The following is a 13,182-nucleotide window of genomic DNA, read 5'->3' as shown; positions in this document are numbered from 1 at the left end:
CCCGAAGGTGTGAAATGTAAAGAATCCCATCCAAATAACTCTTATTCTCAAAATTACTCGTGTAGAAGTACATCAACCAACGACTGTGTTGTAGCCACCCACAATAAATTATGTGACATAAAGATGAAGATGATGATAAAGTGGCTCTAGTATAAAGAAATAAAGTCGATGTGTAAATAGACATTACTTGAGTGTACATTCAGCACTAATGTGACAATATTTCCGTCACATGATAATATTTCTATTCAAAATTTATTCCCACTTTATTACTATTCACATGCTAATATCATTTCAGTTCCAACTCACACACACCAACAATCACAAGAAAACAGTTAATTGCAGATGCAGAATCCTATTCAATCAGATAAATACTGGCATCAAATTCTAATCAAAACTTAATCATACAAGATTGAAATCTCTGTTTTGGTAGCTAATTTTGATCAAAATCAAGGGTTAGTAGTTACAGAAGAGATTGTTTTCTGTATCCAGTCAATGCGAAAGATTAACACAGCTACAATTTGGAGGATCACTAACACTTCTTTCCTCCGTTCGATCATCGTTCAGTACTTATGTAGTAGATAGAACCCATCTACACAAAGAAAACAAATACATCAGATGAGTTTAGAGATTCCTAAACCTTATAGAGATCCGTACAAGATTAGAATTCCCCGGTTTTGGTAGAAATGGGGTAGGGAGGCAGGGGTGTAGTTTGAACTTTTCGGGTGTCTAGTTATTGGGAAAGTTTTCAAGAATTGAAGTGAAAACAAGTACTGTATTAAATTCCATACCTCCACCTCCATCGTGGTTCGATTTAGAATTAAGCACCATTAAATCTACTTGAATGGAGCGAACAGAATTGAGGAATTATGGCCACCAAACCCGAAAGAATTAGACAGAGCAACCTTAACATCAAGTCTTTCTTTTGTTGGTCCAACGAGTACATTTGTGTCCTGGATAACGAACAGGTTATCAATATAGACGTATGGCTTTAAAAAACAGTAATGTGGCATGAAATGTCTTAACTAGAAACATTATTTGGTGATCTTAAAAGCTAAGCAGATTCATGTGGCCAATAAAGGGCCTGAATAAAAAAATCAAACAATTCTACAAGTGCACTTGTCACTACAGAAATATGCTGAAAATAATGGTAGATGGACTCGACGTCCAATCATGCATATTATCAGCTTGTATCTTGAGCATTTAATGTGAACATTATATATGTCCACATGCTCCTCATCTATGAAGTTATAGCTAGCAACCAAAGTTTTCAGCCACAATTCAGCATGCTATATAATAATGACTACCAAACACATTTATTTGAATTACACTGAGAGATTAACAAAATCAGAACATGAAAAGAAAATAAATTTTCTCAATTTATGTATTAACTTCGAAGATTAAGAGTGAACAACATACCACACTGTCATCTGGATTTTCAAGATTGACATTTGGATGAACCCAGCCAGTTCGTATTGCCTACAAGAAGACAACATGTACTTTAAGTAAGGACAAAGTATGCATACCCTTATTCATATCAAATTAGAAAATAAAATAGAGTGCACATCCACAGAATAAAGAATCACAAAGCATGAACTTTTAAGAATTGAAAATACTAACATAATAATAGAGAGTCAGGCACAGGAACTATAATTATGAATCAATTCACTAAAGAATAAAGTGTAGTAAGGAAAGACTTGTTAATATAAACGTGATTAGAGATAATCAACAAATGAGAACCAACGACTATAAACTCGAAAGACAAGAAACTGACCAGCCGAGCATGAAAGCCTAAAACTTAAGCATCCAATTATTTTAAAATTCAAAATTATCCTTCATAAAATAAATGAGTAAATACGTCCCCCACCCCGCCCCATGTGCGCCTGCCCCTAATTGGCCCATTATGATAATTATTTTCTGAACGTACAAACTAATGATATCTACAACGCACCTGCACAGTTGCAACAGCCTCCACAGCACCAGCTGCACCAAGTAGATGCCCTATCATAGATTTTGTAGAGTTCACCTTCAACTGAAAAATATCCGAATTAGGAACAAACTGCAGAGGAAACCTTCGGCACTAAAAACATAGTATGAAATGAGAGGAAACGTTTAGAGTAAACCTCGGGGTTCTGCCCAAAGCAATGTAAAAGAGCTTGATATTCCTTCAGATCACCAGCTGGAGTAGAGGTTGCATGTGCATTTATATAATTGACGTCTTCCTTAGAAACTCCTGACTGGGCCAGAGCCTTCTCTATGCAGAGAATTATACCAGTTCCTGTTTTTGCATATGAGCAAAGGGGACAACATCAAAGGAATTTAAAATGAATTTTGCAAGAAAGCAACCAAGGGGTTACTGCTCGTAATGTTGAAAAGGCTAATGCAAACACATAGAAACCTCACAGATCTACCAAAAATCAATTATATATAGCATTGAGCAGAACTATTTTTGGCCATAAAACAGATCATAGTTAAACTCATAGTTCACTGGTTATTGTTCCAAAAGTGGCCGGATTTGAATTAAACCGAGTGCTTAGACTTTTATATGTCCTATACTTAAAGGGTTCAATTTAGATTCTTTTGTTCTTATATTATAAGTACTTTCTTTCTTTGTTGGAGCATTGGAGTCCAGAGGTTTAGAGGACACTAAAGAAATATAAAATAAAAAACAAAAAATAACACTATTGACAATTTTTCCTACCTTTTGAGATGGCAAATCAACAAAGAATTCCTGTTTTCCCACAAACTAAATTTTGGTAAGTTTCATAATTTTACTAGAATGGAGCAAAAAGTCATAAAAGATAACTAGGTTATGGAGTCGGCAGGAAGATCAGATCAGATTGCGGCCATTCTTGCAGCAAAGAGACCTGCCCTAAACTTAGCATCACATATACATGTTAATTTAGGTACAAGAAAGATGGATGCACCTTCTGGATGAGGTTCTGTCATGTGATAAGCATCACAAGTGAAGCTTCCACCAAGAAACTCAGCATAGATAGTTGCCCCTCTTTGCTGATGATTCATAAATAATTTGAAAGATTACAATTTAAGTAAACCAGGAAAGTCATCAGCATATAAATATAAAGTTTGTACTAATTGGATTTTCTTGACACCTTAGCATGCTCAAGTTCTTCAAGAAGTAATACTCCAGCCCCTTCTCCCATAACAAATCCATCACGGCCCTGTTAAAGACCAGAATTAAGTAGCATGGGAAGTGATAGTTAGGGTGTGCTATAAATGAATTATGCTACGAACATGTAACTTAAAAACCGGGTTATTTTCATCTTCGCATCAAAGTCCTCATTTGATGGTTATTTTATCTATAGTTCTTTCAACTGTTAATATTATAAATCTAAACTGCCCAGAAATATGAACTAGAACCAGGATCATAAATAATGAACAGAGCACTATGTGACAAAAATGCCAATATTTAGATATTGTAAGTACCCACCAGACAGAATACAATGTTAAGTGGATAATATAGCCGGTTCAATAATAAGTATATGAGTTAATGTATAATTGAAGGAATTTTGACACGTTCACAAGCACAAAGTCATCAACAGTAATACTGTGTTGCCATCTACTTTTACCTATTAAGCACAGATTTTATACTAGAGATCTTAGACAGTTCTTTAATAACAGTGATAACACTGGATTTTGAAAATATAATAGTTGATTTAAAGCAGGATTAGACTCCTAACAAATAATGATAGTGGTAGGAACATGCAGCATATGGACATTTTCAGTCAGTCAAACATGAAATATGTGGGGGCATCTAAACTTCCTCCAAACTTCCAATAAAATTCCTCCAATTAAGGTCGGAAACAATGAAGAGCATTACATTATCCCAGGGGCGTGAGGCTTTGGCGGGATCAGCGTTCCTCTGTGACAGTGCTCTGCATGCGACAAAGCCTCCCAATCCTGCACCAGAGTCTATGATCAGAAAATGAAGGGAAGACCATATGAAACCTAAGTAATAAATAATCTAGTACCAATTGGGATGATTGCAGCATCTGATCCCCCACACAGCATCACATCCTGTAAATTCTCAGCAAGAATCAGCATGCAATATATAGGTGTACATTTTGATATTTGTTAATTGATTCTTCTAAGATCATGGAACAAAATGGAAGTGAAATTGAAACACTAGGTTAACTCTGAAGCTTCAAAGAAGAATGCAATACTTACAGCTTCACCCCTGATGATGTGGTTTGCCGCATTTAATATACAAAAGTTGCTTGTTGCACAAGCAGTAGATATTGAGTAGTTAGGACCCATCCACCCTAGATCCATGGCAAGCATGGCAGAACCCATGTTTGTAGTTGCAAACGGTACACAAAATGGATTCATCTTTCTATATGAGACTCGTAGAGCTTCAATGGCATCATGAAAGACCTGGTCCAAAAACAAAAACGAGGATTCAGATTTATATCTACATAATATGACGAGAAAGCAGAAATTCCCGATTAAGACAATTGGAAACTGCTAATCCACTTGTGAACTACTCCACAATTTACAGAGACTCTGAACTAATGTAAGAGACTCACTTTTATGCAAAGAATCTGATGCTTGAAAATGGTATAACAATGTAACTTCATAGAGAAAGTGCTAATGATGTCTAACCATAGTCATAGACTCATGGTAACAGAAGCGAATGGGATTAGTATCAGAAATAACATACAGTCACATTTCTGTGTACTCTACTTCCCCTAAACCCTCTTCTATTAATACTTATGCAAAGAACAAATTTTTCATACCTTCATGCCACCCATAGCCGAACCAATCAGCACACCACATTTTGATTTGTTTAACTCATCCATGACATCTTCCGTAATTCCTCCATCAGCCAAAGCCTTCTTGCCAGCTGTCAGCATGTAAAGCATGAACCTATCCATTCGCTTGGAAAGTTTGGGAGCAACCAAGCCATCAGTTGAGAATGACTTTATCTCCCCAGCAATTCTCTAAAATTTAATATTGTGTCAAAATCACTTTAAGTCAGAAACTGAGTCCAATAACCTTAAAAAATGATACTAGTAAGAAAATAACAAGCATAACATACTGTTGGAAACTGGGAACAATCAAAAGCCTCAATCACACTAATGCCACTGGCTCCTTCAAGCAGGTTATCGTAGAAGATGTCTGGATCATGACCAAGTGGTGTCTCCACACCCATACCTGTCACAACCACCCTTCTTTGCTTGGTTGGAAGTTTTGTCTTGGGTGCATCTTCCATGATAGGATGTATGGCTATTGCCATTGCTTCTCCTAAATTCAACCGGGTAGTTAGAGAAAGCAGCAAAGACTTTTACAGTCTAGCAAGTGCATTCCAAATTTCCATTAATCCAAAATCACAGTAACTGGAAGCAGTCAATAAGGTCATAACAAAATTACCCATTTAAACAAGAAAGACTAATTCCTGAAAAGTATCAAATGGGGCGAGAAAGCAATTAGGAAAAATCAACCATTTAGGGCGTAAATGTCAAATCTACCCAAAACCCAAGCTCACCTACCTTCTGTAAACTATTAACCCTTCTACAAACTATCATCCCATTTATGTCTCTGATACGGATGGGCCATACACTAACCATAGAAACGAAATTCAAAAGACACCAACTCTGCCAGATTTTATGTACCAAAATTTGCGGTTTAAGTCCAGGGAAGCTGTTGAATTGCTTCATTCATTAACAAAATCATCAAATTGCAGCTCAAAGAACAAACTAGTGAACATGTATCAAGCCAATTATTGAGGCTCAGTGAATGAATCTCAATCTAAATTGCATCGAAAATTGACCGAAAACAGAAACATTGAATCAAAATCGGAGCCACAAACTAGCAATCAGTATCCGAATGAGGGAAAATCACCAGAGCGAACGGCGGAACGGTGCGATTTCCGGCGCGTGCGGTCATCCTTGGATCCGAAACCGAAGAAAAATTCGGAAGCAGAGGCGGATTCGCAGAAGCGATCGCAGGGCTCGAAGGCGAGGCAGGAGGTCATGAGATTGCGAATGCCGACGGCCTTCCTGCGGCGGCGCACCGCCCACTTGCTGAGGCGCGAGGGGTAAGAGGAGAGCATGGAAACAGAGGAGGAGGAAGAGTCGTTTCCACAAGCAACTGACATGCATGCAGCCATCAGCCACGAGCACACCGCCGATGACGCCGCCATCCCGCCCCAGAAATGCGTGGATGGATGGTGAATGAGTGAGTGAGTGTCAAAATTGGCGCTTCGGAGAAATCTATAGAGGTATCAATCAATAATCAATGATAATAAATAAAAATGGAGTCTGTGAATAGCAGAGGCGAAGGCGACTGGTGTGGGAGTGGGGCGACCACCAAAATCAGGGTGGTGAAAATCACGAAGAGGGCTCTCTGATTCAATCTCAGTGAGAGAGAGAGAAAGAGAGAGAGAAGAGAGAATATTTATGTTTGCAGAAGACAAATTTTCAATAAATATTTATTTATTTATTATTATTATATTCAAGGGAGAAATATCTGTGTTTTACGTCCAAACAAAATTTTGCAACCAGGTGGACTGTTTTTTTTCACTATTTATTTAAGTTTTTCTTTCCTACTACTCTTTTTATGATTTAAAACTTTACTTTTAACTCCATGTGATTTATCCATCCGTTTCAGATAATTTGTCTCAGTTTAATTGGACATGAATTTTAAAAAATATAATAAAAAATAAATTAAAAAAAGTTAATGGAATTTACTCCCTTCGTCCACCATTAGGAGTCTCATTTCTTAGCGGCACCGGTTTTAAGAAATGTTAAGAAAAGTGGGTGAAAAAAAGTTGGTAGAATAGGAGTCCCACTTGTATATATTAGTTTTAAATGAAATGTGAGCGGAATGAGTTAGGTGAAGGTGGGACCCTATTACCATTTATGGTAAAAAGTGAACCGGGACTCCTATTCACGTACAGACTAAAATGGAAAAACGGGACTCCTATTCGCGGACGGAGGGAGTATATCCTATTTTTATATATTAGTTTAATAATAAAATGTGAATAGAAATAAGTTAGTGGAATATGAGATTTACTACCAAAAATGGTAAAAAAATAAAATGGGAAAACTATATAAAACGGACTGAAATAAAAAAAATGGGAGATGGAGAGAGTAATATATTTAATTGACAAAGGAAGAGTATATTATTTTTGTGGGTATCAAAAATTAATTTAGTACTTTAGCCATACTAAGGTAACTAATTCATGGAGTATTCTTTTTGAGCTGTCCATTTTGAATTAAATATTATTTTATAAATATGTAAATTATTTATATAGGTAAATCTTACTTTTATCTGTTTTCTAAAAGTAGAAATTTTGAAAACAAAATAAGATCTAATGCAAAAATGAGAAAGGAAGAGGAAAAATGTACTTAGAACCTGACCTGTGTGGTTTATTTTCTAAAATAGACAGTTCTTATTTTTAGGAACTAAAAAAAGTAGTACTATTTTAAAATTAATGCTCCATCCATCTTAACATATTAAATCGTCTATATTTTTTTATCAAAATTTTTAATTTTTTCTTAGTACACTCTCTATTTTGAATTTTCTTATTTCTCAAATCTCTTTACCTGGGGACTGCATACACGTGTTAATATCTGAATCACTATATTATCCCTTTTCTTCAAGTTGGGTGTCTCTATATATTCAGAATGTGAATAGACTAGTTTAAAACATTAGCTTAAAAAATGTAACTACTTATTTATACTTAATAGTCATTTGCAAACTTTTTATGTGAAATTGAGGTTGAAGTTTAACCATGAACATAAAAATTGATAAAAATTGATCTAACTGATTTAAAATCAGTTGTGAAAAATATCATTTTATGCCGTAGATTTCATCATCAATCGTTTGAAACTACAACTCGCATTATCGTGTAACTTTAACTCCGCCCCGCTAACTCTTTACATAATTTTGGGGACAATCGACATCTGAGGATTAAATTGACGGCATTGCAAGTTAATACTGATAATAGGCTTTGGAAAATCTCAATTAATTATGGATTTCAAAATTGACTCTAAATTGTAATTGCCCCAAAATCTAGGTACTAAATTGCAAATTATTCTTGTAATTAAAACATTCCACGTGTGAGCGTATAAAAGTACAAATATTTTCTTGAAAAATTAATTTCATGAAAGACTTTTTTTTCCTTCTTGAAACAGTATTTTATTAAGCTAAACAGCTTGAAAGGACATAGCTAGCCCTCACCTAACCTATTTCAAACATATACTCCATACGAATTTTTTAAGAGGAAAATATAACAATTTCATGCAATAGAACAAAAAAGTTTAAAATAATATTATAGGAAAAATAGCATAAAAAAATCACGAAATTTGGTCAAATTCTGATCTATCCATCATAACTTAAAAAAATGACCGATTAATTGTCCGTATGAAGATACTCTGAATTATTCCATGGATTTGATTGAATTTGGAGTAAAATGGGCGTGACATGGACGCCAAGAACGTGATTTCAGTCCTATTAAATCATAACTTTATCAATCATGAAGAAGAAAAAGAAGGAGGAGGAACACAATTTTAGGCTTAGTAATTTTTTGTAAAAGACAGGAGTGGAACGACGTCGTTTAATAATTTATACCACATGATATATTCTCAGCGTGACACGCTCAACTTTCCTCATATTCAAATTCATGAGATAATTTAGAAAATTGTCAAAGTTATAATTTAATCAGTCATTTTTTAAATTTATGGGATAGACCAAAATTTGACTAAAATTTACTCCGTATGATTTTTTTGCTATCCATATATTACATCAGTTGCAAAAAAAATTAACTAGTTATTTGGTTAATTAATTAATCCGTTTATTTAACGTAGTTTTGGCAAAATTATGCATGATTTGCCTTGAGTGATATGTTAAATTTATAAAATATAGAATTGAGTATTGAAATGTAATATAATCAAATAAAATATAATTATTTAATCCATCAAAATAAATAATAAAGTAATTCGAATTTTTTTTCCTATCATGTAAACGCCATAAATTTTGGGTGACTATGATAAATGACCTATTTTTAGTAGAGTTGCAACACTAGTACTATAACCATGACAAATTCGTAGTATTTTGTATAAATTGTATTTAGCAAAAGTGTGTAGAGATACGCGTTAAGAAGCTAGGTTATAGTCTAAACCTCATTAATACCTTAGAAAATTGCAATAAATCAAAATTAATTACACGTTAACTAAGGAGCTAGAGTTATCGAACTTCAAGCTCCTATATTTTAAATGTTTACACGCTTTACAATTATCTTCAAAAAAGCAATAAATAACTAAGAAAAAGTATAGTAACTACGAAAATTAGATCTGCTATTTGAGTGCACGCATGCATGGCAAACGGTGTGATAATGATACTATTATACTCTGCATTTTTTTGGAAAATAAATACAATAATCTATTCTCTTTGTAATAACGACTACTTTAAAACATTCTTCTTTTATAATACTCCCTCCGTCCTTCGATAGTAGAGACATTTCTTTTCAACACGAGATTTAAGAAATTGTGTTAAAAGTGAGTTAAGTAAAGGAAGAATAAAGTAAAAAATGAAAAAAGGTAAAAAGATGAAGAGAGAATAAAGTAAGAAATTGTAAAATAAGAGAGAATAAAAGTTGGTGCTTTTTATCAAAGAAAATAACTCAGTTACAGTGAGACAACTAAAAAAATAAATACGACTCAGCTACAGAGGATGGTGGGAGTATAGACCACTCTTAATTATCCAAAATTTCATTATTCCCCTATATAATTTGTTATAAAAATACTACTTTCTCCGTTTGCGAATGGGATGGGGATCCTCTACTGTGCACAAGTGCACAACACAACAACCCCTACATTGTGAGGAACAACATGAGCTGCTGTGCACTTGTGCACAACAAAGGATCCCACCCTTGCGAATGTGAGTCTCATTTCTTTTCTACACGGGTTTTAAGAATGTTACTCCCTCAATCTTGAAATAGGAGTTTTATTTAGTTATGACACGAGTTTTAAAAAATGTAAAGAAAAGTATGTTGAATAAGTTAGTGGAATATTTAGGTGAAATGTGGGGCCTACTTACCATTTATGGTAGGAGTGAAATAAGACTCTTATTGTGGGACGAACCGAAATGACAAAACATGACTCTTATTGTGGGAGAAGTGAGTAAGAATAATGGATGAAAAAAGTTAGTGGTATATGAGTCTCACTTATATTTATTAGTTAGTTGAATGTGTGACGCATTACAATTTATAGTATAAATGAACCAAAACACTTTTTTACGGATGTATCAAAAAGAAAATCGAGATAACTATTCCCGCATGGGAGTATTAATTACAGTATCCCTATGTTGAGTTCGTGTAGCTGCCCCCTGTGCAGGCACTAGGCACGCACGTTCACACTTTAACATGATTTCTCATTTTTTAAAGGTCGGCTGCCTATATAAATGCCTACCACGTAGAAATGACAATAAATTGGATTTATTTGTTTTAAATAATGGTGAAAATAATTTGTTTATTTTTTGAAAATAAAATAAAATAAGTGGTGCAACATATAATTAAACCCCTGATAATTAATAGTAGTACTGTACTACTTCTTTAATCCCATAAAAACTTGCAGAAATCTTGCATACGAGTTTAATAAATCTAATAGTGTTCGTATAATTAATAGAAACGGTTCAATTTTAGTATTGGTTGCATTGTAAATGGACACAAAAGCCAACATTATAGCCTTATAGGTGTTGTGTGACGTGTGTTATAAAAAAAATATTGTAAATAAAAGTATTATTGGAACAATTTGTGGTGGTGTAACATTCAACAAAAATAGAGAAATGAAGAAATCTAAATATGCATTGTACTTTTAGGATGGGTGACAAAAAGGTGTGGATGTTTCTATGTGATGGTGTATAAAATTGATAGGAATGACACCCATTCGTCATAATTGAACTATACTAGCGATTAATATATTATAATTATGAATTAATAAGTCTTCACTGAAAGTTAATAAACGTTAATTGAAATTAAAAATATATTTCTTCTGTCTAAAAAAAATATGTGCACTTCTCATTTTAGTTTGTTCCAAAAAAATGTGGACGCTTCCATTTACGTAAGTTGCCTGTAACTAATTACACATATACAACAATTTATTAACAACTTATACTACTTTGATCCACTATTACAACTCATTAAACACTAATAATAATGTAGGTCATATCATCCACTAACACTATTTTAACTACTCTTCTCCTCATCTCTCTTACTTTATCAATTGTATATTAATTCTCGTGTCATTTCAAATGCTCATATTTTTATTGAACGAGAGATTAAATAATATAATAATAACATAATTTTTACTATTATAATTGTAATTGTAATTATATTTATTTATTATTTTGAAATTAAGTAAGTATGATTCATATATTAAAAATAATTAATTAATAATAGTAGAAATATTATTATTATTATTATTATTATTATTATATAAATTTATACTCCATTCTGTTAAATATCTAAAATGTAATAATCTTAAAATTAGGAAAATGAATAGACTTAAGAAAAGTTGGATTCATAGTCCTAGATCTTATTTAAAAGATTTTTGATTACTTACCCAGATTTATTAAAAATCAAAACAATAATATGAATTTTAAAAAAATCTTATACTTCCCATACTAATTCCTAACAACCCAACATCGGGGTAATTATACCATTCATACAAAATATTTCGTCATTGTTTCAATTTAGTACAATAAATTTTAAGCTTACATGTTTCATACAAAAAATTTATTTAGTGTTCCAAATTGATACATGCAGTCAAATCCCTCTAACATCATTACTTTTCTTCTTTTTTCTACTTTTTTCTTTCTATTCAATCCCAAATCTTCATCCATTTTAATATCAGAATCAGAATCAGACTTCCCTAAATCTCCCTCCATTTTATATCTATAAACAAAAAAAAAAAAAACACAAGAATATAAGCATAAAATTATTCTGGACTCAATATCTTTCTTATTTTTAAAGTAGAAGATATTAATACGAAACTTCTATTCCTCAATGGCTCTATCAGTATTAAATATTAATGCGTATGAGGAATACTCTTTTCATTTCTACCATTTGCACTCTATCATTGCAGCACTACCTCCTCTCTTGCTCACACACATACAAAGCAGCCCACCAATCTCTATCTCTCCCTTTCTTCTAGACAAAATTTTTTATCACATCCAATTAAGTTTTTGCAAAGCTTTTGTAAAAGTTTTATAACTATGCATTGATAGATGGTGCGCAATAAAAAGAAAGGGAAGATCCATGAATCTAGAGAGAGAAAAGAACGATCTTGAGTTCTTTGGAGTTCTTCAAAGTGATTTCTAGCAATACACAATTAATCTTCTTCTTGCTTCTCACAGTGATAATTTACAATAAATTAATTTGAGAGTGAATAGAAAGAAAAAAGGAAGAGAAGTAACAATGTAAGAGACATTTGACGTAATGTGTAATGTATCAATTTGGAACACTAAGTAAAATTTTTGTATGAAATACGTAAACTTAAAAATTTTTGTATTAAATTGAAACAATAGTGAAACATTTTGTATATACTACGTATTTACCCCCAACATTAGTAATTGCAACGAAAGATATGGATTAGAATGTTTTTATTTTATCTACTCCATATTAACGATTGTGGTCGAAAATATTGATTACTTCCACTAATTTAGTAATTTATCTTATTTAGTAACTGTACAAATTTAGTGTAAATATAACTTTATTATATTATTCATTCATATGGATATACTCTTTGTGCCACGAAAATAAAATGCTAATTTTTTTGCAATGTCCCATCAAAAATATAATATTCTTAAAATAGAAATAACTCTATCTCTACTTTTTTATTTTTTTATTTTTACTCTCATTCTATTAACTTACGAAATAACACTTCATAGACTTTATGTTGATTTCCAATATTTGGGATGGATGAATATTTATTTATTTATTCATTGTTAAAACGTTGCAATCATTGTCTGCTGTTATTAGTTCCGTGCTTAAATTCTGACCCTCAAATTGACTTATTGACATAACTCAAATCAATCAAATCATTTGAGAAACATTTTAAAGAGGAAACCACACCATATAAAAAAAGGAAAAATAGCTATAAAAGAATACAGTAAATGCAAAAAAATTATACTCTCTACATTCCAAGTGCATAATTAATTTCT

The 13,182-nt window shown here is 32.7% G+C and overlaps 1 protein-coding gene across 1 annotated transcript; it reads right to left on the bottom strand.

Moving 5' to 3' along the window:
- Positions 1-336: 336 nt before the first annotated feature.
- On the bottom strand, positions 337-6,417 carry LOC125196886 (3-oxoacyl-[acyl-carrier-protein] synthase II, chloroplastic). The gene is made up of 13 exons (XM_089056395.1): positions 5,860-6,417; positions 5,057-5,262; positions 4,755-4,958; positions 4,186-4,392; positions 3,990-4,035; positions 3,839-3,918; positions 3,111-3,179; positions 2,925-3,009; positions 2,121-2,275; positions 1,949-2,029; positions 1,417-1,476; positions 789-950; positions 337-589 (listed from the first exon to the last, which is right to left on the bottom strand). The coding sequence occupies exons 1-12, from the start codon at positions 6,158-6,160 to the stop codon at positions 834-836; spliced, it is 1,611 nt and encodes a 536-aa protein (XP_088912521.1). The 5' UTR covers positions 6,161-6,417; the 3' UTR covers positions 337-589; positions 789-833.
- Between the last annotated feature and the right edge of the window lie 6,765 nt (positions 6,418-13,182).

The sequence above is a fragment of the Salvia hispanica genome, chromosome 4 (genome assembly GCF_029641045.1).
Source record: "Salvia hispanica isolate PSC_SH4W2 chromosome 4, Shi_PSC_v1, whole genome shotgun sequence".
Taxonomy (NCBI): Eukaryota; Viridiplantae; Streptophyta; class Magnoliopsida; order Lamiales; family Lamiaceae; genus Salvia; species Salvia hispanica.
The sequence above is the reverse complement of the archived record's forward strand: the minus strand, read 5'-3'. Positions and strand labels throughout refer to the sequence as shown.

Coding starts and splice junctions, on each gene's coding strand:
- LOC125196886 (XM_089056395.1), bottom strand. CDS start 6,160: ATGGCGGCGTCATCGGCGGTGTGCTCGTGGCTGATGGCTGCATGCATG. Junction 2,276..2,924: donor GACAGAACCTCATCCAGAAG/GTGCATCCATCT, acceptor ATGCAAAAACAG/GAACTGGTATAATTCTCTGC. Junction 2,030..2,120: donor GCTTTGGGCAGAACCCCGAG/GTTTACTCTAAA, acceptor GATATTTTTCAG/TTGAAGGTGAACTCTACAAA.